This window comes from Populus euphratica, unplaced genomic scaffold (assembly GCF_000495115.2).
Source record: "Populus euphratica unplaced genomic scaffold, PopEup_1.0 scaffold251.1, whole genome shotgun sequence".
Classification (NCBI taxonomy): domain Eukaryota; kingdom Viridiplantae; phylum Streptophyta; class Magnoliopsida; order Malpighiales; family Salicaceae; genus Populus; species Populus euphratica.
Window position 1 is genome coordinate 261,499 of NW_011499988.1, and position 24,701 is coordinate 286,199.

Genomic DNA, 24,701 nt, shown 5'->3' on the forward strand with positions numbered 1-24,701 from the left:
TTTTTTTTGTCATAAAATTTTGCTTTATCATACCTTTAGTTTCCATTACTTATCTAGCGTTACTTAATAATTATAACATTATCAAGTATATTTGTTTTATAAGCCTGCGATAGCGTGCGGGGGCATGTCATCTCGTATCTTTTCATGTGGTATTTAGATCTAGACAAGCCGTAAATATCATCATTTCTAACCAAAACAATGATGCAGCAAAAAACTGCGTTTTTTAGGTTCTAGTAAAATACAGGATTCATCATGTGGTGTTTAGATCATGGCATGTCCTAAACATCACCGTTTCTAACCAAAACAAAGATGTCAAACGAAAATGGTGTTGTTTAGATTCTAGCAGCAGGCGGGATTCAATAACAAATTATTATTATTGTACGTACTATTGTGGTTTGCTTTTTTCATCTTTTATTTTTTGCTTTTTTTAATTATTTTTAAAATTTTATCATTTAATGTTAACTTTGTTTTTTTATTAATTTATCATACTTTTATAACATGAGTTGTAGATTTGATGAGTTAACTCGATTGATTTAGTTTTTCTTTTCTTTTCCTTATTTAATTTTCTTTTCAATTTTATTTTTTGATATTAAATTGATTGGAGTTTTATCATACACCCTCCTTATTTTTTTCATTTATCTGATTTTTTTCAAATTAATTTTTTATTTTATCTTTTAATATTATATTTTTTTTATTGAGTTGTTACATTGTTATGACATGAATCTCGAGTTATCTTAATTGACTCAAACTTTTTTTCTTAATTATTTTTTTAATTTTATCATTCAATATTGGATTGATTAAGAATTAAACTTCGTGATTTGTTTTATTTACTTTCTATTATGTTATTTCAACTCATGACTTGAAAATAATGCTTGATGGGTTAATTGTGATGGATCGAGTCAGTTGTGTTCTTTTTTAATTTATTTTTTTATTCAATTTCATCATTCAACACTAGGTTAATGGAAAACTGAGTTTTGTAATTTGTTTTGATTTGCTTTTTATGGAGATATATTGGTCTCACAATTAAGGTTCTGGGTTTTAGTGTTTTAACATTGTGTCTGACAGAAACGATTAAAAATTAAGCTTTATAATTTTTTTTTGTTTTGTTTTTTATAGGATTATCTCAATCATATGATCAAATCATAGACTTGGCAGGTCAACCTGAGTTAAATAATTTTTTTTACAAGGTTATCTCAGTTTATTTACTCAAGTCATGAATTTTGTGGATTGACTCGTATTATTTTTATATTTTTTTAATCGATTTCTTCTTTTGATATCATTTTTCAAAGTTGGGTTGACTAAGGATTGAAATTCATAATTTATTTTGATTTATTTTTTATGAAGTTATTTCGGTCTTATAATTTAGGTCGTGGGTTTAATATGCTAACTCAGGTAACTTTTTATGTCTTTTTTTTAATTGATTTGTTTTTCAATTGCATCCTTTAATATTAGATAAATTAAAAATTGGACTTCATAGTTTATTTTGATTTGATTTTTATTGGGTTATCATAGTCTCATAACCCGGATCATGAATTTGACAAGTTAACTCGGATTAACCTAAGTTAATTTAATGTCTTGTTATCTTAATATTAAAACAATATCATTTTAAAATTATTTTTAGTCAAACTATATTTTTACAAGTTATACAAGTTTTTTTTAAACCCATAAAGTCAATTGAGTTATATTAAATCAACCCTTGTGAGGTTTAATTTTTTTTCCATTAAAAAAATAGCAATATTTGAGTATTTTCTTATATTTAAAGAAAAATCTAAACCAATCCACAACTTAGTGTGAATCAATAATTTAGTGCATAATATATAACTTGTCTTTTTACATAAGAAATTGTCTTGTTTTCAACCTCCACTCATTTATTAACATGAAATATATGGCATGTGTTTTTTATTATATCACTGGATACAATTTATTATGAATTAATATAATAAAATTACCCTTTTATCCTTTGAATGAAGAAAATGAGAGGCTTTGTATTGAGGGTAGTTTGGTCTTTTATAAAAGTTTATTGGTCATTTAGAGATTATTTTAGGATATATTAGTCCTTTTCAAATTTTTTATATTTTAAAAACACATTTTTGGGCCTAAGATAAAAAACAATGAGCGCTGTCGGCTAAGAGTTTTTTTTTTGTTTTTCATGAGCTTTAAAACAATAAAAATATTTTTTATGCTAGGGTAAACAAAATGTAAAGTAATTGGGCAAGAGTTTTGTGATTTTTCCCTACTTAGTATGTAGTAGAAATATGTTTGACATTAAAAAAGATAAAGAAAAAAAACAAGTATGCATTTGGGATGCTTTTGCTATTTCAAATGTTTTTTTTTTGTTGTATTTTTCAAGGTTGTTAGGAGTTTTTTAGTATTTTTAAGTTGATTTATAAAATTTTTATTTGAAAAAGTTGATCCATACTTATTATATACTAATAAGTAGATGATGTTTGTAATTTTTATTTGAAAAAGTTGATCCATACTTATTATATACCAATAAGTAGATGATGTTTGTATTTTTTAGATGGCAAGTACAATGCTGCTTGATGGCCTAACTTAGCCTTCATTATCTTTTTTGAAGCATCAATGTGTCATCTTTCTTATTGTGTGACCCGTGATAATATGTAATGGTTGAATTGTCCGTAGTAATTTTTCTTTCTCTTTCTGGTCTAAGAAAATGCACAACCGTTCTCCTTGTTTTTTGTGTTTCAATTTTAATCCTTATAATATTAATTTATTATTTTTATTATAATTTTTAATAAAAGTTTTTTTTCAATTTAATCTTTCAATTACAATTTCTCATATGATATTTTCTTCATCTTAATTCTTATTCTTTTGATTTTTATTTTTTTTCTTAGTTTTTTTGTTAAATTTTTATTGCATTTCAATTTCATCCTTCAATCAAAGTTTATGTTGTTTTATTTTATTTAATTTAACCCTCATTCTTTTGATTTGTTTTTTCTTATATAAATGTTATTTTCTAATCCACTCTACTCCTCTAATTGATTTTTTTCACCCTTTAATTTATTTTTTATTTCAATTTTTACTTTTATTTTTTTAATTACAATTATTTTTAGATCCCTTTGTGCAATTGAATTTTTTTATTTATAGTGTCTCCAATCTTATATAAGCTATGTCATAAATTTGAAAAGTTAACGTGGAATGTGGTTAAACATTTTTTTTTCTCATTTGTTTTTATTATCTTATCATTTTATATTAGTTTTTTTTTAATTTATTTTAATTTCATGATTCAAATCACAAGTTTTGCATTTTTTTAATAGAATTTTGTTTTTATTTAATTTTTTAAGATAATATTCTAATTTATCTCTAATATTTTTTGTTGTATACAATAGACTTTATTTTTCAAAACAAAAAACATTTTATTTTTAAATAATATTTATGATATGTTTGGCCTTGAGTTAATTTTTTTTAAAAATATATTTTATTTTTAAATAATATTTATGATATTATTTAATTTAACCCTCATTCTTTTGATTTGTTTTTTCTTATATAAATGTTATTTTCTAATCCACTCTACTCCTCTAATTGATTTTTTTCACCCTTTAATTTATTTTTTATTTCAATTTTCACTTTTATTTTTTTAATTACAATTATTCTTAGATCCCTTTGTGCAATTGAATTTTTTTATTTATAGTGTCTCCAATCTTATATAAGCTATGTCATAAATTTGAAAAGTTAACGTGGAATGTGGTTAAACATTTTTTTTTCTCATTTGTTTTTATTATCTTATCATTTTATATTAGTTTTTTTTTAATTTATTTTAATTTCATGATTCAAATCACAAGTTTTGCATTTTTTTAATAGAATTTTGTTTTTATTTAATTTTTTAAGATAATATTCTAATTTATCTCTAATATTTTTTGTTGTATACAATAGACTTTATTTTTCAAAACAAAAAACATTTTATTTTTAAATAATATTTATGATATGTTTGGCCTTGAGTTATATATTTTTAAGAGTGTAAGTTTATTTAATCAATTTTATTTATATTTATATTTTTAATATTTTTTATTGATTCAAATAAACAAATTTAGTAAACATAACTAAATAAATATCTCATGTAATGTAATTGAATATCTTAATTTATATTTAATTTATTTTAATTATTATTAATAATGTTTTTTTTTATATGGATGATTATTTATTTATTTAATTACATTTTTTATTTAAATTTTAAATTTTTATATAAAACAATACATTAAAATAGCTTTGCATACTCAATATTTTTTTGAGGAAAAAAAACACACATAGCATAGCAGATTGAGTACATGGAAGTATGGAAGTATTGTAGATATTATTTTTTAAAATATTATTTAGTTAAATATATGTAAAAATAATATTTATTTTTATTTTTAAAAATTTACTTTTAATATAAATTAAATAAAACAATTCAAAATCACTAATTTTTTTTTTTGGATGAAAAACCCGCAACGACAAACGAGGTTTAATTAGCCAGTAGAAGAGAAAGCATGTTCAGCTGTCAAGAAAAAAAAAATCAAACAAAAAAGAGAGATGGAGCTGGCGATGATGATTCAAGTTATTAGCAACTAAATAATGCATCTGCTTCTAAAATGAGATTTTCTGAAGTTGGATTGCCATCATCCATCGATCGTCATCAGTTTCCAAATAATTAAGCAGCTTCACCATCGGATCTGATCTATCATGGCCGGGGCAGCCTCCGCACTGTTTCTATTAGACATAAAGGGGCGCGTTCTTGTGTGGCGCGACTACCGTGGCGATGTCTCTGCCGTTCAGGCCGAGCGCTTCTTCACCAAGCTCATCGAGAAGGAGGTCTCTTTCCTCTCCTTTTCTTTTCTCCTTTATTTATTTTACACGTAATTCAATCCAACTGATTAATTAATTAAATGAATGAGTGGATCTGGTTATGGTTATGGTTGAGTGCAGGGAGATCCGCAATCTCAAGATCCAGTAGTGTATGATAATGGAGTCTCTTACATGTACATACAACATAGCAATGTTTATCTAATGACCGCATCAAGGCAGAATTGTAATGCTGCCAGCCTCCTCTCCTTTCTCCACCGCGTTGTTGATGTAATTCCGTAATTTATTATAATTATCAATTCCATGCCGTTTCTTATTTAATAAATAAAATAATTTCATTTCTATGTTAATTATAATTTTTTTCCCTTTTCTTTTAGGTTTTTAAGCATTATTTTGAAGAATTAGAAGAGGAATCACTCAGGGATAACTTTGTGGTAGTGGTAGGTCTTATAATGAATTTTGTTGCTCATTTGATTCAAAACATATTATCATCATTATTATTGAGGCAATGACAGGGGTGGTGCCTTGTTGTGCATTTGTCAGTACGAGTTACTTGATGAAATGATGGACTTTGGTTACCCTCAGTATACCGAAGCAAAAATTCTTAGCGAGTTTATCAAGACTAATGCCTACAGGATGGAAACTTCTCAGAGGCCTCCCATGGCTGTCACTAATGCAGTGTCCTGGCGCAGCGAAGGGATAAATTACAAGAAGAATGAAGTATTTTCTCATCCTTTTCATTCTTTTTTTTTTGTCAGAGCAACTTGTTTTTTTTTTTTTGATTGAATAATTAATATTACTGGATGATGATGAAGCTTTGTTATTATTTGCTCAGGTTTTCTTGGATGTTGTTGAGAGTGTCAATATACTTGTCAACAGCAATGGACAAGTGATTAGGTCTGATGTTGTGGGGGCTTTAAAAATGAGAACGTATCTAAGGTACAGTTAGAAACAATCAGTTATCTGGAATTAATCATTGCTGGTAGTTTTTTCTTGGTTCCTTTACGGTTTAGCTTGTTATTCTTTAAGGTAGTGTACTTGCATGCTTGTTTTGTGAAGATAACTGTTAGGATATTCAGATGCTGTTTAGTATATATGTTACTTTGTTAAGCAGCTATTTGTAGTACTGGTCTGTAAAGTATTTGTATTGATGAATTTTTGGTCCCACTCATTAGTGATGCTGCTTTTGAAGTGCTACACAATTTTTGTAAGTTTTGCTGTTGAACTCTTAGTTTAATATGCCAGCTAGTATTGTTGATTAATGTGGTAGAGAAATTTTGTGACTAGACCATTACTTTCTTTCAAATTGTTTCCAAATGTAGTATTTTGTGACACTTGTTTTTGTCAATCAAACTCATGGTTCCTTGCAACAAACTTTCCAGGAAAACACAACTTTTTCTTCTTTTCCAATATATTAAGTTATATAATGCAACAATTAACTTGTTTGGTAACACAGTTGAAATGGGAGAACATGCTCACGTTTCTAAAAACAGAGCCATCTATTCATTATGATGTCACCCAATTCTATGGGGCCATACTGTCTCAGAAGGGAACTTTGGAGTTAGTTCCACTATTTAGCAATATTGCATGAAGTGACTGCTCCATTCTATAAATGTATTAATGTGTACCTTCAATGTGTGACGTGACTTGCACAGAACTTTACCTTTAATTACAAGTTTTCGATGGTTATGTTGCAGCGGCATGCCTGAGTGTAAGCTTGGCCTAAATGATAGAGTTTTATTGGAGGCCCAAGGACGGGCAACAAAGGGAAAGGCCATTGATTTGGAGGACATCAAATTTCATCAGTATGTAGCTTAATTCTCTGGTCTACTTGAATTCTTGTGTTGGTTTGTACAGTTGTTACTCATGGAAATAGATGCCAATTTATTATGAGTGAAGGTTGCTCATTACAATCTAGACCTTATGAAACTAAATACGCGATTTGGCTTAGGTGTGTGCGTTTGGCACGATTTGAAAATGATCGGACAATATCATTTATACCACCTGATGGGGCTTTTGATCTCATGACATATAGACTCAGCACTCAGGTTCATTCTGTAGTTTTTGAGATCTTTCTTAAAAAGAAAACGACGCCTTGGTTACTTTTCTGAGCATTTGATGTGTTCCATTATGCCTTGTTTCAGGTAAAGCCTCTGATTTGGGTAGAAGCTCAAGTTGAAAGGCATTCAAGAAGTCGTGTTGAGATAATGGTAAAGGCTAGGAGCCAGTTCAAGGAGCGTAGGTATGAAGTTTTACCATTAATATGTAACTAAGTCTCCTTTTAATCTATAGATCAGAGTTTTAGGTTTGCTAATGTTTACGTTTCCTGAGTATTCAAAAAAATTTAACTGCACAGTACAGCAACAAATGTTGAGATTGAGTTGCCGGTGGCAGTCGATGTTTCCAATCCTAATATTCGGACGTCAATGGGGTCTGCATCATATGCACCTGAAAATGATGCATTGTTGTGGAAAATTAAATCTTTTCCTGGTGGGAAGGTATTTTCTTTTTTTCCCAAAAACACATGGGATCATTTTGTAGTCTTTGTTAACCTTGGCCTGTAGTTTGTATTAGTAACCACCCTTGTTTGGATTCTATTTTCATTTAAATGTGATTTAGGAGTACATGTTGAGGGCAGAGTTCAGTCTTCCCAGTATAACTGCCGAAGAAGCAACTCCTGAGAGAAAAGCTCCTATACGAGTGAAGTTTGAAATACCATATTTTACTGTTTCGGGAATACAGGTACACCTTCAAAAACACAATTGTTTGTTGTATTTTATGATATCCGGTGTTGAATGGCATATCTTTAACTCTCTTTCTCACTGCCTCTCCGACTGAGACAAGACTTACCAATTATCATGGAGTTGTTTGTTCTGGAATTGCTTTCTTTTGTCAAAATTTGGATGACGTTAAAGGGGCCAAGATTTATCAGGGCTAGTGTTGATTACTCCAAACTATGAATTGTGGTACCTGAAAGTTTGGATTCTTGTGTAATGGGATCTAGAATTGTTGTTTTCATAATCCAGAGTGTGCGAGTGGCAACATCATGTCTCACCAAGATGGGGAAATACAGGATCTGTCTATATCTTTTAACTTCTAATTTCCAAATAGATAGCCAATAAATCTGCAAAACGTCTGTTTCTCTCATCGAAAATGTAGATGTCCTACTAATGTGGAGCATGAGTTAAATTGAACTTCACATTGTATTCCAATAAATACAAATAAATAAATTTCTTTTTCTGAAATGCAGAATTTTTTTTTTTATTATTATGGCGTTGTTGAAAGAGAACTGATTGAAATTGATGAGTTTTAATCTTAGTAGTTTATGTGTAGGTTAGCAACGATTTCAAAGAAACCTGTTTTATTTCTCAAACATGACTGGTCCACTGGATGGCTTGAATTTTGGAACTTGCTATAAGCGATTATATTGTTTAATGTTCATTTTATAAATCGTGCTCAAATTTCCAAAAATACTGCTTTAGCAAGTTTAGGTAATTTAATCTCTTATTAAAATGTTGATGTTTTGTAGGTTCGATACCTGAAGATTATTGAGAAAAGTGGTTATCAGGCCCTCCCATGGGTGAGATACATAACAATGGCTGGCGAGTATGAGCTTAGGCTTATCTAAAGGTGCTCTATCAATTTGCTTTTCAAATATCTTTGAGGTTTCCAATCTGTAACGTTGAATTTTTGAGGACAAAACTGGAGGGAGCCTTGGGAAGCCGGTTGTGATAGTCTAATGGTTGGTTGAGCTTAACAACTTATTCCTTGCGGCCTTGTTACCTTCTGTTTGTGCATCATTATTGTAATATTTAGAATTCCTTTTAGGCATGTGCAAATTTTCATCTGTTATTGGATTCAGCATTTATGTTATTCGAATTTTGTGCTGGGAGCAAATGGAAATTTGGGTCTTTGGGCCTGTAGTCGATCTGATTGCTCTTCCCTGGGGCCTGAGAGATGGACTTCATTCCTTGGGATGCGTATGAGGGGGCTTAGCCTCTTTTAGTTTCTGCCGTCGGTCTTGTGAATAAGTGATACATTGGACAAGTTTTGAGGCTGTGCTGTAGAAACTCTTCTTGTTAACTATTATTATGAACTATTAACTATAAATCTAAGTGTATTTCTTTTGTCCTTTTTGTTATTATTTTTAATTTGACCCTTATTGAACCAAATTATAGGCCAATTTGTTAGGGGAAAGATGGGATTGAAACACCGGACATTAAAGTAAAAAACATAAAACATGGGGAATGAGTGGTTCTAACATATTTTGGGTGAAATTTAAATTAAAAATATTGATCCTTTTAGTTTTTAGAATTTACAGGCAAGATAAATTTTGGTTTTAATTTTTTTTTTTTTAACTTCTAGCTTGAGAGAGATGAGAGAGAGTTGCTTGATCTAGCGTGAGATAAAATTTTCATTGCTATTAATTCTAACCATAAACAATGGTTTACCTTGAAATTGTCTAGAAAATCATACTTAAGCTGGTAAAATTTTTATTTTAGTTTTTTAGATAGTTTTTAAGATTTTTTAAAGTAACCAATGAGTTTATTAAGTTGACTAAAATATTTTCTAGGTATTTTAAGTAAAAAATAGATAGATTGGTTTTGGGGTTAAAATTTTTTTCTTCTTGTTTTGCTGTTTTTCTGGTTATTATGATGGCTAAAAATTGATCTATATCAGACAACATGTTCATTAACTTAATAACATGTCATCTGTTCCATAAAAAAAAAATTTAGAGCAAACTGTATCAAAGTCTAGTATTTTAGGCTCATGTGTGGACCCTACTAGATTGGTCAAGTGCACTAATTTGATTTGTCAAACTTAATTTTTTTATAAATATTTTTTTAATTGATGCCCTCTTTTATATGAATGTTTTCAAAATAATTTTTAAATTTATATGTAAATAATGCCTCATTTTTCTTTTATTTTGTTTATCTAGACTCTTTTAAGTAAATATTAGTTTTTAGTCATTTATATGCATTTAAATTTTTGAGAGATTACTTTAATTCATCTATATTTTTTATATTTTATATAAATAAAATTTATGTAAAAATTAAATATTTATTTTTGGATAATATTTTTAATATGTGTAATCTTGTATAATTTTTTTTACTTTTTATTTAATTTAATTAATTTCATGTGTATTTATTTTTATTATCACTTATTTAAATAAAAAATTGATTTTTGTGAATAAAGTTGTTAAATACAGTTGTCTTGAAATCCAAAACCGAATATCTTAGTCTATATATGACTTTTAATTTTTTAGTTTTTATCTTAATAACTTTTATTTATTTATTTATTAATATATATATATATATATGTTTCTTAATTTATTTTATTAGTGTATATATAAGTTTTTTTATTTTAATTAAAAAAATTAAAAAACTTATATATTTATTTTTTTATTAAAAAAATCCAACTTACGATAAAATACAAGAAAAATAGCTATTAAAAAGTAGCCAGTGTAGGTTTGATAGAGAGGATATTGGGCTGATATATCATATTATTACTGTTATTAACTATTACCACTGTATACTAAAAAAATAACAACAGTGCATTATTGTGCCCAATTTGGACGGGACTTTTCAAGAATTTTTTTTTTATTCATTTAGGTCATTTAAGAATATTATTATTATTATATTATTGTTGTTGATGGTGTTGCTGTAACATTCTTGCAAGTTAAATTTGAATTAGCTTCTCTTTGCATGCTCATTGTTCTAAAGACAAAAAAATAAATTTATTTAAGAAAAAACTAAAGAAACAAGGATAAAAATAAAAATATTATCTATTGTTCCAAAGATGCATAAAAATCTAGTCTCATCCTTGAACTTTTGATTTATGCATATTTGATCTCTATGGTCTTAGAATTATATGTTTCAATTTTCAACTTCTTTTTTATTTATTTATTTTAGTCTTAGAGTGTTGAGAGATGTTAGAAAAAAGAAAAGAAAAGAAGAGGTCAGTCAGTCAATTATATTATTATGAAAAAAATTAATTTTGTTATCAATAGGCTTGTCTTATAAAAATTAGTTCTATAAAGATGATTTAGAACTTTTATCTAGTCGAAAATATAGGTTGAGGCTTATAAAGTTTTTTTTTCTTAATTTGATTTGAAACTAGATGTTTAAATAGATTGGAGGGTGTTTTGGGTTTAAAATAAGTTTACTGATGTTTTCAAAATATTTCATATATTTTTTTAATGTTCTGTAAAACTCATACTTTAAATTCAAATCATCGATGGTCAAAATTCAAACCAAATGCGGCGCCTATTGTTTCTTATTAAAAAACAAATATTAGAAAAAATAAAGCATGGAATAAAATATTTTTTTATGGTAAAATGAACCATTACTTTGTGAATTATGATATGAGAAGGTAATATGCAAATTTTTTTAAAAGATGTTCATAAATATTAAATGAGAATAAAACTATTTTGTTATTTTTTATTATATATATTTTATATAATTTTTATGATTAATTATTCTTTTATGTTTTTCTTCTATTGTGTACAAATTATTGATTATTGATTTTTATATTTTTTTAAATGAAAATTGCTTTTCAAATCACAATAAATATTTATTTAAAAAAACAATACTTCTATTAAAAAACATGTTTTCTGGAAAAAAAAAGAAATACATGAATAATAAAAGTGATTTTTAATTGAAAAAGATACATTTTTTACTTTTTTAATTCAAATCACTAATATTTTTATGAATATTTATTTTAATTATTTTTAGTTTTTATTCAAAAACATGCTACTAATTAAAAAGAAAAACCTGTTCTTGTCAAACAAAAATGCATGAATAAGAAATGAAAAACTCACCTAACAAAATATTTTTTTCTCTCCACAATTTAAATCTTTGTATTTTTTTTACAAAAATCAATTTTAATTACCACAAAACTAGATGAAAAAAGACTTAAAAAACCGCCGCACAAGGGAAAAAATTAGTAAATATATTAAAAGAGCTAGACTTTTTATTGTAACTCTATATTGTTCAAATAGAAATAAAACATTGTGGATTACTCGGTAGAAAAACAAAGCAATCTCCATTGTTCACCTGCAAATAAGACAATATTAACTGTACACTCTAGTCCCTAAAGCTTTTAATTTTTGGTCCTTTTAGTTTAAAGTCTGTTAGTTTTGGTCTTCAAATTTCATTTTTATAATATTCGATACCCTATATTCTAAAAAAGGAGAGAAAAACTTCTCACTTATTACTATTTATTCCAAATAAAAAATCAATCATAGTATTAATGAGTTCATCGCCTTTTCTCTCTAACCATACCAAAAGATAGATCAAAACATTTTATTATGACTTTGGTATTGCTCAAGCATTGATAAAACCTATGAAAACTCTATTGTTCGGTAAGAAACAAAACACTATCCATTTTATACTTTGATCATTGTAGTTTTTAATTTTGTTTTCCTATTCGATCCATGTAATTTTTGTTTTGTTCATTTTAGTTTTCAAACTTTATTTTCATCATATTTCTATTCCTAGATTTTAAGAAAAGAGGAAGAAATTCATTAAAAAACAAAGAAAATAAAATAGGCGTGATTGCCCTTCACCTTTTGTTTAGTTTTTTTTTTCTTATATTTTTTTAATATTTTAATAAAATCATCTTTAAATAAAATTGTTAAAATTATTTTTAAAATTATTTTAATAAAAGCATTGGTCAAAAAAATTAAAAAAAAAAGAAATGAATGAATAAGAAAAAGGGATTTGTCTAAAGAAATAATATTTTTTCTCCTAAATTTAAATCATTTCAATTATTAGGAATTTTTAAAAATCATGCCGTTGATAAAAAATAAAATAAAATCATGGCTACGTCAAATTATTGAAATTATTTCAAGTATTTATTTTAATAGTCATAAAATAAAATAAAAGCAGGTTCTAAAATGACCGTGCGACATCTTGTGGATAAAAAACTAGTAAAATAAACTAGAAGATTTTTGTACATCTTAGTCGTTCCCTAGACATAAAACAACCGTGAATTGCACTACAGGGGAGCGATGCATTTTTTTTTTATATTGTTCCTCGGGAACAAAAAAGTTTATTTTGATACCTAAACTTTTTAATTTTTACATATTTTGTCTCGGTAATGCATTTTTACATACTTTAGGTGGACCCGAGCTTGATTTTTATTGCCCGTCACCTTTTTTCTTCATTTTTCAATCAATTTTTTGTCTTAAAAAACAGAATAAAATTCTATTATAAATAAAATTATTGAGATGATATTAAAAACACTATCATGTTATCATGTTGTGCTACAGTTTTTAAATAAAATTGTAGTTTTTATGATGATATCAATAATTGTTTTATAAATGATGGATATCAACAACTTTAAATCCAATCGAATCAATTTTGCGTTAATAATAAATGTTTAAACTATTAAAATCCTAGCTAATGGAGTGTTTGATGGAGAGGTTTAATTTTAGGTTTATAAAAATGAGATTTGTGTTGCGATAATTATTGAGTATTGGATATGAAAAGAAAGAACCGAATAAATATAATGATAATTTGATTCTTTAGTTTGGTAATAAATAGGAGCAACATGGGATCATTCCCTTCAAAACCAAAAAGAAGAATTTATTGAAGGGGAAATAAGAAATATTTTGTTTAACTTTCTTGCATTATAAAAAAATTTCTATAATACATCAAAATAATCATTTATAAGATTCAACGATTTCCAAGAGTGGATTTGTTTTTATAATTAGTGGTAGTCTTATAATTTTTTAAAATTATAGGATATTTATTTATTTATTATATCTTACTTTTCAAATCATGATATATTTTTATTTAGAAAATCTTAATTATAAAAACAAAGACATTGTTAAAGTTATTTGATTCTTGCGTTATAATTTTTTTTTATAATACATCAAAATAATCATTTATAGCATTTAATGATTTCTAAGAGTAGATTCATTTTTTTAATTGGTGGTAGTCCTGTGATTTTTTAAAATTACGAAAGCATGATTCTTTTATTTGTTTATTTATTTCTTGTATCTTACTTTTCAAATCATGTTATAATTTTATTTAAAAAACCTTAATTATGAAAACAAAGACATGTTTTAGTAGAAATCAAGAAATATATGAATAAAAAAGGGAATTTTCACTAAGAAAATACATTTTTTAGTCAAAGATTTAAATTATTGGAATTATTACAAATAATTATTTTAATTACTATAAAATTAAATAAAAATATATTTCAAACATGGCCATGAGAAATTGCACTTGCAAAAAAACTAAAAGTTTTGGAGCTTTTTGTTAACGATTCTTATTATTTCCCAGGAAACAAAACACTATGAATTGCACTGTGCATCCATGGTGTCTGTTTTAATATTCATGGGTCATGAGAAAAAACAATTTAGTCTCTATGTTTTTTTTTTTTGTCATATTTTATTGGTATAGTTTTATAAGTGTGCATGACGGTCCTAAAACAACAATTTCCTCACTTTCTAGTTTGTGTAAGTTGAGAAAGGATAGAGAAAATAATAATAATAAAAAAAAAAGCTTTCATCAAACCATATTTCAGCTATAAAAAAAAATATTAATTTTGATATTAATAAATTTGGCTATAAGAAGAAAGTATGTTAGAGGTGATTTTTCCCTTTAGCCGTACTAGAAAAAGTAACCAGCTCCATAAGTGTTTTCTTTTCTAGATTTAATATTTTGGTTTGTTAAAATTAAAATTTTTAATTTATTTTAATATAAATTTTATAAGCTCATCACCATCTCATATTTGAATCATGAATTGTAAATGTTAATCATAATTAATCTGGATTAGTAGGGTCTTAATATTTTTTTTTAAAAAGAATTGTGCTAAATACATCACCATTTAAATATTTTAAAAATATTTCATTTAATATACTTTAAAATTTTTATTTCCCGATACATTTCTATCTTTTAAAAGACAATTTTTATTTTTTTTTATCTAACTCGCGCAGTAATGCAAGTAAAAAACTACGAACTTATTATAGAGCTTAGGAGAGATTCAAGAATGCTTTAAACTTTCTTCTCTCCCTGATACTATACGTAAGCAAATTAAAATCTGCAGCAACCATCCTTTGACAAATGTTGTGAATTTAGGCTATTGGGTAGGCGGCAGGGTCGGATTTTTGATTAACCAAGCAGCATTATATACTTTATCTTTCGGCCCCCACCAACCCAGGAAGCACCTCGGCTGGTTCATTGCCATCACTGACGTTGACTTCAAATATTTCTAGATACAACAAATAATCTTACAATGTAAATTCTGTTCTGAGATGCACAGCAGATGCAAACCAGGACTTCATTAGCGTTTGTTAGAGCTGATAATATCCAACCATGCCTTATTTCAACTTCACTCAAGAGATGGGCAAACCTGACGTGGTTACCGAGGAAATTCTGGGGAATGAATCTGAAGCTAGTTTTTTTCTAAGCACATCAGCAGCAGAAGGATTACGCTCATCAAGAGTCGCTGACATCACAGGTGAGAGTTCTTCTTCAGAAACTTTCAAATCAAATTATGCAAAGCTTCCTGATTACCTTAAGTCATGCCTAGACTACTCTGCCATTGTTTGTGGGAGATCTGGTGTAGAGATAGGAAAACTAGTTCGGCTTTTGTTGGCTGAAGGTCTTATAGAAGACAGACCAGGGGATATCATGGAGGATGTAGCAGAAAATGTTCTCAAGGAATTGATTGACCTAGGAATGCTTCAAAAAGAACCAATATGGGCTGAAGTAAAAGTCCCTGCCTCGTATCTCCGGTTATGTATTCTTAAATTGGAGAAACAAGATTTTGTTTCTAAAAGTGCCAACTCACCTGTGCGTTTACGGATCAGAGATGATGGAAGGGATATCTATCCTAACGTTGAAGGCCTTCTAATTCAATCTCTATTTATTGATAGTACACACCGTGGTTATTCTTTTGGTTCTTCCCGAGGCCTTTCACGGGCCTATATGAGAAATGTTTGTGGTATGCACTTTCTGTTGGTGTTGGATTTGGATGGCAAGATAGAGTGCTTACCTGATGAATTGGGAGACTTGATTCACCTGAGGTACTTAGGCTTGGTTAACTCATATCTAGATGAGCTTCCAGGGACTTTAGGGAATCTTAAAAGACTGCAAACTTTGGATATAAGGAGGTGTCGAAAACTACGCAAACTACCAATACAAATTCTGCATATCCAACAGTTGAGACACCTTCTAATGTCCGACAGCAGTAATGATTGTGGAATTAGAGTTCCGAAGGGCATTGGAACATTGGTAAATCTTCACACTTTGTCTGGTATTTATGGTGGAGATGATATTGCCATGGAATTGATTGCCATAACCCAGCTACGAGAGCTCGGCGTTAAGCGTGTGGCTGACGATCATGCCAGTGAGCTGTTTGCAGCTATAAAGAAGATGGAAAACCTCACATCCCTATCGCTAGAAGCAGAGGAAAACTACTTTGAAGATACACCTTCCTCAATTTTTCCTGAATTGGATGCGTTTTCTCCTCCCCCACTTCTTCAAAAGTTTTTCTTACGGGGGGGATTAATTGAGATGCCCGTTTGGTTTGCCTCCATGGAAAACCTCACCCGCCTATCATTATTCAATTCTTATCTATCGGAGAATCCAACTTCAGTCCTTCAGTTGCTTCCCAAATTGAAGCATCTTAATCTCTGGAAAGCCTACAAGGCAAGGCACATTGGTAAAGAATTTTGCAATGCTGGTGGTTTCCCTATGCTGGAAACTCTCACAATTGCTTCTGAGTTCCTGGCGGAATGGACTGAAATTGAAACCGGAGCTTTTCCACGTTTAAGTTATCTTTGTTTTCGTAGCTGTAGAAACTTGATTTTTCTCCCCGATGGGCTGCAGAACATTGCCACACTTCAAGATCTGCATTTCCTCCCCTGCCATCCAGACCTTAGAAGGCGATTGATGGGTGAAGAGAATTACAAGATCGAGCATGTCCCAAATATTTGGATGGTTGACCTTTGATTTTCCAACCAAGAAATGGAAAAACATTAACCACACTAGTTTCCATAGGAAGTCTTTCAAGGATGTAATGCTTTTGCTTTACTCCTCAAATATCATCTCCTGCTTTCTGTTCATTTACTTCAATATTCTGGTGAAGAATGCTATCCTCTACTGTCTTGTATACCTAAATTTGTGCAATCTCCAGCGGAGAAACCAGTGTACTAGACTTCAAAAAATCCATCTTGATGATGAACGATGTGTTTATCTATTTGCATTTCCGTAATATCTGGATTATTATCTAATTATTCTGTAGAATTGCCCTTCTTGTAGATTTCTCTCTAGGGATTGAATCATTAGAAAATCAAGGAGACAGTTATATTGTTGTTTTTTTATTCTTGTTTTTTTCGTTTGGAATTGGACTTGCTAGATAAGAAACACGTCTATTATATTGGCAACAGTTCATATAAATTATACATCCCATTCCGTGTTTACATGGAATCAAAGGCGTAGCAAATAATGGGTCTACATCGCATTAAAATTTGAATAAACCATCGGATGTACGAGTATGAACTACCCTGTATCCCTAGCTAGCCTAGATCCTACTGTGTCCTCTTAATGTTCTCTAATACAGGCGTGATAAGAACAATTTATTTGAAGATAGAGCTTTCTTCTCGTCCCATGTATCAAGTCACTACATTTCCAATGGTATTGTCGATGATTGCTGATAACCTCTCCAAGAAAAGGTTAAAGGCTTCTGGTGGACTAAACATGCTTATTCTGACATACTTTGGACTAGCCCCAAACCGCTCCCCACTTCTTGCTATTATCTTATGCTCTCTTAAACGACTCTCCCAGTCTATATCCTCCTTGCTGTGCAACCATGCAAAAGCTGTTTGCAGAAAAGCAAAATATGTTAGAAGAGCTTTTCAAATGAGCCTACAATAAAGTTGGGGTGTCCTATTTCAAAAGTAACAAAAATAATATTGATCTAATTATGAGCATTACCAGGATTTGAATCCATGTACTTTCCAGTGAAGTTGCAGTAATCTCGTGGGTACTTTGGCAGACAGAAGACTCTGCTGTTTTTGACAACATTTCGCAATCTCTCCCACCTTTCTTTCAGAATGCTATGGCTATACTCAAAAAAGTTCTCTGAATCAGCAGTCCTACAACCTTCGCCAAGCACTCCAAGAATCTTTGCAGCTCGAATCTGAGATTCTTTAGATACACCGATGGAACTGATCTGCATGTATTCAGTCATCTTTCTAGCTACCTCTTTATCCTTAACAAGTGCCCAGCTTCAATTTGGAAACAAAATAATTAGCAGAAGGGAACAAGAACGAACTACAAATTAAACATAGGCAAAGCATAATAATATATCGTGGCGATCTTCTTATTCCAACAACAAGTCGTGCATAGCGACATTAATCTCTTAACTAAAGAATGTCCTGCTCACCCAATACGGGAACCAGCATGTCCAGTGCATTTGGAAAATGTGAACAGCATAATATCATGATCCAAGGGTTGAATGATAGGCGTGTATTGTGGCCAGTAGTAGGCAAGATCATAGACAAGCTTCCCTTCCCCACGGTTCACCACAGCTTCTCGGATAGCACCATCAGGATTATTCGGCGACGTTACGACCTCAATATAAGGTCCATCCTTATCAAAGGTGTGTGCATCTCCCTCCCATTTATAGAGTCCTGAACGCAGGAATTCTGCCTGATCTTTATATCCCTGCAGGCAATGAAAATCACAAGCACATAGATGAATTAATCTTCCACGACGAATAAAGGGCGCCAGAGAATTGACCTGTCCTCTTTCTTCTTCTTTTGTTACCATAGACGTACCATGAGGTAAGAAACCAATATATGTCTTGAATTAGTATTTTGTCAGTCAAGGAACATGAACAGGAAATTAAGAAAACTTGCAATCTCATTATGGATTAATTAATCACATATGCGTAAATAAATGCATGTGAATAAGCATGCAAGCAGTCAAGCATTTGCAACTCTGTTGATGGCCGATTGCATATGATATAATTAAATGAACTCAAGAACTTAGTGTTATAATATTAAGCAAGTGCATGAGGTTCTGCAGCAAAGTTTGTGGAAAATGTGGGTAACATGCAAAGTTGTCTGCTCCAAGGACCGCAACAGGGAGATGGATTTGCTATTTTCTAAGATGAATCATCTTTGTTCCTGCTCGCGTAGCAAACGCCAGGCGCAAGTTCTCCCCAGTTTTGACACAAACTAGACATGGTTATGTTACCTAAATCTTAGTTTCTCTTTAAGGAACATGTTTGTCGCCATGTCTTTTGTTACAAACAGCACTCCTTTTTATTTATCGATTAATGAGTTATTTTATTTGTAAGAAATACCATTAACGTGATGTTTTTATTAAATTAAGCTCTTTCTTTTTCAGAAATAATCTTAATGATCTCGTACGCGCGACTTTTTCACTCATGGCTGCCGGCCAAGCTTAATTTCCTTAACCAGGCAAAGATGGTTCTCTAAATAAATAAATGCATGAGAAATTAAAAAAAAGTAAAATAAATTTAAGCAGTTCTGTTTTATGCAAGACAAATAAACAACATAAAAGATTATATTATATACTCTTGTTGGTTTGACTTTGACTTGTCAAAACTGTCTTGGCTGGTTTCAGATCTCCTACGTATACATCCTAAGAGGATCTGACTCCTCTAATATCAGAGGTGACATGCCTCATCATGTCAAAAAAATAAAATTATAACGTTGATTTTGGAAATTTTAATTTGAATTTTCTCAAATAAAGAAGATAATTATTAATTTTAAAAATAAAAAAAGTTTTGCCCACCAAGTAAAATATATCTCAAATATTGTGATTTAGATTAATATATAGATTTTCTTAATATAACGGATCATGCTATCCCTAACTTAAAGGGAGCTCAATCCAATCGTTTGAGGATCGGCATTGAGTTCCATTAGAAGGTTATTAAGCCAGTATTGAGTCTGGTTTTACACCGTCAGATCACGTGATGAAAGCATGTAAAGACTTGCACCAAATTATGTAAACTGAAAGAAGTTAGATGAGGAAGAGAGCGGTGGCTACCGAGTAAAAAGGAGCGGCAGCTACAAGACTGACGGGGTGGCGATCAGCAGGAGAAGAGAGAGCATACAGAGCAGCCCTTAAGAGCTGTGTTGAACCTGTCCCAACCACGATGAGGCGATCCTCTGTTAATGCATTTCCAACAACGCGATGCAGTCGCTTGAGGGCATCACCAAGTTGTGGCTGCAAAAACCGGCAAATGTTGCTAATATCGCTGAAATAGCTCATCAAATCACATCCTTCAATCACCAGCGTACACTTGTCTCCCACTTTCCTCCAGTATGGCTCGAACAACGTTGGATCTCCCCTGCATTTCCGCAGAACACGTCACTTCCTCGTACGTTAGAAAAAACCTATCCCAGATAACAGCACTACGTGATAATTATACCAAACTAAAACTGTTAAACCGTAAATGACTAGCCAGGCCATTGCACCGGCGCAATGTAGCCACAACGAGGTGGTGTATGCTTTTAATTTCCGATAGAAAACAAAAGAGTTTAATAATCGTGAACTTACTGATCCAGATTGATCATGGAATCCGGCGAGAGACCTGTCTTTGTGGGCTTGGTTGTCGTCGGAGAAGAGTTTTGGTTATTGGTTGCTCCATTCTCTAAACCGCCCATTTTTCTCTTCTATTCTCTTCTCTTCTTTTGGTTTCCTCTACTACAGTCAGTGCTCGTGGTTTCTCGTTTACGTGCTTCGATGGGATATGCAAACACCTGTATTTATACTAAATTAATGATGCGTCAGAAACTTCTTCTTCTTCTTTTTACTTCAATTCTGTATATGAGAGTACACGTTATATTATTCGTGGGAGTGTTTTTATTCTTGCTCTATGTTTTGGGATTGTGCCATGAAAGAAAAATTAAAGGACGGCAATGGCGTGAGACAATATAAAAGCAATCCAAAATAGAACACCATTCCATGTCACTATATATATATGTGTGTGTGTGTATGTATTATAAGGTAAAAATGAGATTAAGAATGGTTTAGATGGTTTTAAAAGTAGATAATCTATATTGACATTGCATGGTGAATTGGGAGAAATATGTTTTTGGATGTTTTAAATCCAAAAATAAGTCAAGTAGAGTTACTTTGGTTTTTTATTTTTATTTAGTTACCAAGCATCTAGAGTACTTTTGTAATTATATATATTATTCTATATTTTCTCAAGAAAAGTTGCAAGATTATCTGTCAAATGCAATTTTGTTTGTGTCCATTCCATAATTATTCCTAACCCATATTAACATATTATCATTGACGGAAAGATACAATGAATTCAAACATCATATATATATATATATATATATGTGTAATCTTAAAGAATTAGTTTGATGGTTAATTAGAATATTTGCTACCTTTTTTTTTCTAGGTTTAAACTTTGACGATAACGTTTGAGAATTTATTAGAACAAAAAAATCTCAATTGATGTGTAAACTAGCATAAAAATACCCTTATTGTTAAAAAAAAAACTCACATGCAATATATAGAACGCTGCTCACCGGTACACAACCTGCTAATTATATATAATTGGAAATATAACTGCCTTTATTTTCTAAAATATTTTCTATTTAAAAATATATTAAAATAATATTATTTTTAAAACAATTATTTTTGACATCAAAACATTAAAATAATTTAAAAACATCAAAATATATTAATCTAAAACAAAGAGAAAAAATTAAATTTTTTTTAAAAAAATTTTAAAACGCAAAAACAAGCAAGGTGAAAGATGTTGTACAAATAAAGTTTCTAAATGAGAAACAACTAATATATCAACCAATCAATTAAAAATGTGTTTGAGAATATGGTCAAATATTATTTTTAAATAATTTTATATTTTTTATATTTTTTTATTGTTTTGATGTGTTGATATAAAAATAAATTTAGAAAATCTTAATTCTTAATCAATTTAGTATTGAAGGATAGAATCATATAAAAAATTTAATTTAGAAAATTCAAGAAATAACCAAAAAAAACTCGAGATAATCAGGGACATTTTCAAAATCATTGAAAAATTCAACAAAAAAATAAATAAAAATAACAAATTCTAGTTTTCAATTGAATAAATGATGAATGATAAAATTAAAAGAAAAAAAAAAAAAGCTAACTCAAACGAACTTTCTAAACTTTAGTTAACCTCTAAACTCACAACTCTCAAAATCTTGGATATAGACTTAATATAAAAGCTAAATTCCTAATCAATTTAATATTAAATGCTGAAATAGGAAAAACCTTAATAGTTTAAAACACTTGTTAAAGTAAAAAAAAAATAACAATAAAAAAGATTAGAATCAAAGTTTATATGAAAAAAACGTTAAGGAAGATGAAATTGTAAAAAAGTTAATTTAAAAAAATATTTTAAATAAACTAAATAGCAATCAAAATAATAAAAATCAAATTTGAAAGATTAAAAAAGTAAAAGGGAGTGAAATTAAAAAAATAATCTGATTTTATAAATTATTCAAAAACATTATTCCAAATATTGAGGATGGAATAAAAAAATCAATTTAAAAACTCACCCAAAAAAAATTCAATAAAGAATAAAAAATAAAAAGACTTGAGATAAGTTGAGTTATTTAAAAAATAAGTGAAAACTCTATAGAAAGCTAATAAATAAAAATAATAGAGATTAGTCTCCAATTGAATAAATATTAAATGATAATTTTTTTAAAAAAAAACATAAGGTTAAATAAAGAAAAAAAGAAAAAACAAGTAAATTTAAGCGAACCAAATATTATTCCAAATATTTTTTAGTTTAGATTAACTAAAAACCATGAGGTTAAATAAATTATTAAAAAAAACTATTCCAAATATTGAGGATGGAATAAAAAAAATATCAATATAAAAACTCAACCAAAGAAAATTCAATAAAAAATAAAAAGACTTGAGATAAGCTGAGTTATTTTAAAAATAAGTGAAAAACTCTATAGAAAGCTAATAAATAAAAATAACAAAGATTAGCCTCCAATTAAATAAATATTAAATGATAAAATTTTTAAAAAAAAAACAAGAGGTTAAATAAAGAAAGAAAAAACAAGTAAATTTGAGCAAACCACTTAAAGTCAAGTTAATATCTAAAATTTGTAACCCATGCAATCATAGACCCAAATACAATTATAAATCCAAATACAATCAAGAAACTTAATTCATAACTAATTTAATATTGAAGGAAGAAATAAAAAAATATAAATTTTAAAACTTTGCAAAAATAAAAAAAATAACAATCAAAAGAATGAGAATCAAATTTAAATAGAAAATAAACTTAGAGAGAATGAAATAGTAAAAAATAAATAAAAATAATCTCAAATAGAACAAATAGCAATCAATAAAATGAAGATCAAATTTAAAAGATAAAAATAATAAAAAAGAAGGGGTGAGACTAAAAAGGAATTCTATTTTTTTACTATTCAAAATAAAATAAATAGTAATTAAAAGGATAATGATCAAATGTTAAGATGAAAAAATTAAAGGGATTGGTATGAAATTTTGAACAATTTGACTTAAAATTTAAGGTGGAGAGAAAAAAATAAAAAATAATTGTTAATATCAAATCAGATATATATTTAATGCACGTATCATTTTATCATTGAAATGACATAAAAATGTTTTTAAAGTATCATTAAATATCGTGTTTAGTAACCAAACAAATCAATAAACATTATCTGATCTAAAAGATACTGGAGCCAGCCACAAGCTTATGAATGCTCCACACATTGTAATAATTTTTTTAAAAAATAATATTTAATAATATTAACATACTAACCACAATAAAAGAATCAAAAGGCTTAGAAGGAGAGTTTAGTGAAAGTTGTCATTTAACTGTTTTTTAAAAAATAAAAAAATTAAAATTACCCTAAACATATATTAAAATATTTTTTTTATTTGAGGGACAACTATATAATTTTATTGTGCATGAAAAATAAAAAGACTAATACACCCTTACATAATTTAAAATAAACAATATTACATTACCCCTAATGTCTAAGATAAAGGTTTCAGTCCTTAAGAAAATTGTTGTTATTATGCTATTACAATAAACAGGGTTTAGATTCTTGATTTTAATTTTTTTAATTTAATTTAATTTGTTAGACTTTCCCTTTATTAATATTTAATATAAGTGTGCGTTTAGATTAGTATTATTAAGACAATTGATCTTTCTATTATTTTCATGCAGTTGATTCTCTCAATTTTACCTAAATTATTTTTAAAATATTTTTTTCTATTGCGTATTTTTTTTTCTAAAAAAAAAGGCATATAGCACATTCGAACGCCCACCAACACGTGATCTGCTTCGTGCAAGAAAACAGTAATCCATGACTGATGGATGGTCGGCTTGAATATCACGTGCCATCAATGATGATGAGGCATGTGCCCTTCAATGATCAAACATGGGGCTTTTCAAACTTTCTTTGCATTTAGACTTGTTATTATTAACAAAACAATAAAAAAAAATTAAATATTGTTTCGGTTTCACCAGTGAGATGAACACTTGAACACCTGGCTTTCTTTTTTTCATTTTCTTTTTTTTTTCCTTTATCATACCTTTTTATAGCCTATTTAGAAAACAATTAGGCTCGGAATTATGATAAAAATATAAAATTTAAAGATAAAAAATAAAATATATAGCTAACCACACCATAGAAAAGTCCTTCTATTTCATTTATTATTATAAATTTAATTCAATATCAAATAAATAAATCCAGTCAAGAAAAATAAAGAAAAGTTTGAATGCAAAAATGCCTAAAAAAACAAAAGTTGTTCAGAGCAACCTTCTACTTTCTATTTATAGTTAAAGTTCTTGTTTTTACTTTTCTAAAAATCATATCTTTTCTCCGGTAAGGAAGATTTGTTTTTTATTTTTATTTT

At 28.8% G+C, this 24,701-nt stretch overlaps 3 protein-coding genes across 5 annotated transcripts; 2 read left to right on the forward strand and 1 right to left on the reverse strand.

The window, feature by feature from the left end:
- The first annotated feature begins 4,437 nt into the window (after nucleotides 1-4,437).
- On the forward strand, nucleotides 4,438-8,933 carry LOC105140227 (AP-1 complex subunit mu-2). 3 transcript variants are annotated; one of them, XR_845151.1, is made up of 13 exons: nucleotides 4,438-4,809; nucleotides 4,924-5,070; nucleotides 5,178-5,240; nucleotides 5,344-5,520; nucleotides 5,636-5,739; nucleotides 6,498-6,605; nucleotides 6,752-6,848; nucleotides 6,945-7,042; nucleotides 7,157-7,298; nucleotides 7,420-7,542; nucleotides 8,330-8,430; nucleotides 8,496-8,545; nucleotides 8,657-8,933. XR_845151.1 is itself a non-coding variant. In XM_011046970.1 (12 exons), the coding sequence occupies exons 1-11, from the start codon at nucleotides 4,681-4,683 to the stop codon at nucleotides 8,426-8,428; spliced, it is 1,287 nt and encodes a 428-aa protein (XP_011045272.1). In that variant the 5' UTR covers nucleotides 4,438-4,680; the 3' UTR covers nucleotides 8,429-8,430; nucleotides 8,496-8,933. The 3 variants fall into 3 exon arrangements, 2 of the variants coding, with proteins under 2 accessions (XP_011045272.1, XP_011045271.1); XM_011046970.1 differs by having other exon boundaries at nucleotides 8,496-8,933; XM_011046969.1 differs by having other exon boundaries at nucleotides 8,330-8,933.
- Nucleotides 8,934-14,940: 6,007 nt separating this feature from the next.
- On the forward strand, nucleotides 14,941-17,024 carry LOC105140229 (disease resistance protein RPM1-like). The gene has a single exon (XM_011046972.1). The coding sequence runs from the start codon at nucleotides 15,126-15,128 to the stop codon at nucleotides 16,764-16,766; it is 1,641 nt and encodes a 546-aa protein (XP_011045274.1). The 5' UTR covers nucleotides 14,941-15,125; the 3' UTR covers nucleotides 16,767-17,024.
- A 109-nt stretch (nucleotides 17,025-17,133) lies between these two features.
- Nucleotides 17,134-20,507, reverse strand: LOC105140228 (L-tryptophan--pyruvate aminotransferase 1). Its single transcript, XM_011046971.1, has 5 exons — nucleotides 20,349-20,507; nucleotides 19,836-20,139; nucleotides 18,202-18,482; nucleotides 17,751-18,043; nucleotides 17,134-17,634 (listed from the first exon to the last, which is right to left on the reverse strand). The coding sequence occupies exons 1-5, from the start codon at nucleotides 20,453-20,455 to the stop codon at nucleotides 17,429-17,431; spliced, it is 1,191 nt and encodes a 396-aa protein (XP_011045273.1). The 5' UTR covers nucleotides 20,456-20,507; the 3' UTR covers nucleotides 17,134-17,428.
- Between the last annotated feature and the right edge of the window lie 4,194 nt (nucleotides 20,508-24,701).

Bases quoted from the DNA above. Each gene is read 5' to 3' on its own strand.
- LOC105140227 (XM_011046969.1), top strand. From the start codon at position 4,681: ATGGCCGGGGCAGCCTCCGCACTGTTTCTATTAGACATAAAGGGGCGC. The intron at 4,810-4,923 runs GTCTCTTTCCTC...GGTTGAGTGCAG, and splicing joins CCAAGCTCATCGAGAAGGAG to GGAGATCCGCAATCTCAAGA. The intron at 5,740-6,497 runs GTACAGTTAGAA...GTTATGTTGCAG, and splicing joins AAAATGAGAACGTATCTAAG to CGGCATGCCTGAGTGTAAGC.
- LOC105140229 (XM_011046972.1), top strand. From the start codon at position 15,126: ATGCCTTATTTCAACTTCACTCAAGAGATGGGCAAACCTGACGTGGTT.
- LOC105140228 (XM_011046971.1), bottom strand. From the start codon at position 20,455: ATGGGCGGTTTAGAGAATGGAGCAACCAATAACCAAAACTCTTCTCCG. The intron at 20,140-20,348 runs GTAAGTTCACGA...GCGGAAATGCAG, and splicing joins TCCATGATCAATCTGGATCA to GGGAGATCCAACGTTGTTCG. The intron at 18,483-19,835 runs GTAGCCACCGCT...CATTGCCTGCAG, and splicing joins CTGCCGCTCCTTTTTACTCG to GGATATAAAGATCAGGCAGA.